The sequence below is a fragment of the Sycon ciliatum genome, chromosome 2 (genome assembly GCF_964019385.1).
Source record: "Sycon ciliatum chromosome 2, ocSycCili1.1, whole genome shotgun sequence".
NCBI lineage: Eukaryota > Metazoa > Porifera > Calcarea > Leucosolenida > Sycettidae > Sycon > Sycon ciliatum.
In genome coordinates, this window is record NC_088644.1 from 25,462,363 (window position 1) to 25,464,862 (window position 2,500).

At 46.2% G+C, this 2,500-nt stretch overlaps 1 protein-coding gene across 1 annotated transcript in view; it reads left to right on the forward strand.

The window, feature by feature from the left end:
- LOC135809347 (acetyl-CoA carboxylase-like) overlaps positions 1-2,500 on the forward strand; it is a 78,020-nt gene that overhangs the window by 36,174 nt on the left and 39,346 nt on the right. Inside the window, exons 36-37 of the mRNA XM_065322683.1 lie at positions 1,473-1,573; positions 2,104-2,239. Of these exons, the coding sequence (XP_065178755.1) occupies positions 1,473-1,573; positions 2,104-2,239 (237 nt within the window). The remainder of the gene's footprint in view (positions 1-1,472; positions 1,574-2,103; positions 2,240-2,500) is intronic.

The following is a 2,500-nucleotide window of genomic DNA, read 5'->3' on the forward strand; positions in this document are numbered from 1 at the left end:
AACGCTGCATCGTAGCCTTCTCGGACCAAAACCAGTCGACTCCGCGTCCAAAAGACTACAACATACGGGCCAATCGCCATCATCCGTGCTTTTATAAGAACGAAATGGCGCTTTTAGTGACATTTTGCATACAAATCCTGGTCTTGTAGGGCGCAGTCACCCAGTTTCGGTGGAAGTGGCGAATTCGATTGGGAAAGAGGAAGGGAGCGTCTTAGGCTGCGTTTACACGACAACGCTGGGGGTGAAAACGCAACAAAATCCTTTCGGATGCATGGTTCATTTACACGGTACGCGGAGCAAAACGTAAAAGTTGTACACCAAACCGGAAGGAAACGAAAACACTGGCCAAGGTGGAAGAATTTGAAAACGGAAATGTTCTGCCGGATAAATTTGAGTGTGTAAACAGTCGAAACGGTCTGCTGGCCTCGTTTTCCGTCACGTTTGTTCCGTTTTCGGCCGTTCACACGGATCCGACAATCAAACAAATTGTTTTTACAATTTTCGTCATGTGACGAGTGTTGTCGTGTGGCCTGTTTTCAACTATTCATTGAGTGTGATTGGTGCTTCCACGACAACACTTGGCACATGACGAGCTTTGGCGGATCCTTTGCTCCCGTGTAGACGCGAAAACGATACAAACCGAGACCACCTCGGATCAGCTTTGATCGTGTAAACGTACGAAAATGAAAAAAGAAATTCGGGACTGAAAATGGAAAACTGGCCGTGCGTTGTCGTGTAAACGCAGCCTTAGCTTCCTCGGACCAAGGCCATTCGATTCAGCACCCCGAAGACTACAATCAACTCCCCCTTTAACACCCACTGTGGACAGCATACTCTAGCTATGCTTGTATTAACAGGCCCGCCGGAACCACCGGTGTGGTTGCTCAGGCCATCACCGGATCAACCTTTTAGCAACTATTATACGCATGTTTCCTGGTGAAGAGGTTTATTTGTATTACCACTATGATCATGCACAAACTGTTTGAAGGACTATGGTAAGGCCCGCGCCAATCACAACCTGCTACCGGCGGTCCTGGTTAGAAATCCATTGTGGGCAGTCATTGTGGGCACAGGGGAATGGGCCATGGGACTTGTCAAGGGTTATGCAATGGTATATTTGTTTGAAAATGGTTTGCACTCAGTGGTCATTGAGTGGTATTGCTGTGTGCCCTCTCTATACAATACCAACAAACAATAATGATATCATTTTCTATCCTGCTTGTGTGTACGTGTGTGTACGTGTGTGTACGTGTGTGTGTGTGTATGAGTGTGTGTGTATGAGTGTGTGTGTGTGCGTGCGTGTGTGCATGCGTGTGCGTGCGTGCATGTGTGTCAGTCTGTCTCAGTGTCTGTCTTCCGTACTAGTATTTGATTTTGTGCCTAATGTGAAGTTGCAGCCATGCTTGAACTCATTATGTTTTCATAGTAAGCTACTCTGCTGTACTTCTGTTGGTGCTTGTTTGTGCATGCAGATACATTCTTTCGGCGATGGCACATCAGTGGACGGCGGTGCTGTGCATGTCAGCCGCATAGGTGTCATGGTGGCCTTTCTGACGCTAGAGAGTCTCGCTGAGTGAGTGTATTGTGTATGGAGGATGTGTGCTGCACATGTGCATTGCCTCAACATGACTGGAGTATCCTTGTTACATGTTTATGATGTATGTCTATGTGTATGTCTATGTGTATGTGTATGTCTATGTGTATGTCTATGTGTATGTCTATGTGTATGTCTATGTGTATGTGTATGTCTATGTGTATGTGTATGTCTATGTGTATGTCTATGTGTATGTCTATGTGTATGTCTATGTGTATGTCTATGTGTATGTGTATGTCTATGTCTATGTCTATGTGTATGTGTATGTCTATGTGTATGTGTATGTCTATGTGTATGTCTATGTGTATGTCTATGTGTATGTGTATGTGTATGTGTATTGATTTAACGTCAAGAAGGAGAACACACCTACCATACCTGGGCCTATTCAGTTTTCTCTATTAGGTGTCTCCTTTGATACATTGAATCCTTTCCTGAATTCGGTCACCACCCATGCTCTCGCGAGCTGCATGTGATGGAATCTGTATTGCTGTTTGCATTGACTATTCCAGGAGCTTCAACTCAGTTATGGACACGTTCGCAAATCATCAAAGCGCTCCGACGGGCTCCGCTACTTTGTCAATTGGTCTGCGCAGGGCCAGGATGTCACTGCAGTCGTTCGCTGGGTACTCCTTGGCAGATCATACGGTTAGTGTGGTTATGGCATTCATCACGTCCATCCTCTTCAACTACTCGGAACTAATATGTTCATTGCGCTGCAGCGATCGCTTGTTCAGGACATTGGATTGCATGTGCCACCCGTTCTGCAGGCGGCCATTCCATTCTACAGTCACCCATGCCCCATGCCACTCGGCAATAACCCATGCCCCATGCCACTCGGCAGTCAGTCATGCCATTCTGCATTCAGTAATATGAGACTTTGCTCACCTTGTACTATGGTTCTGTTCT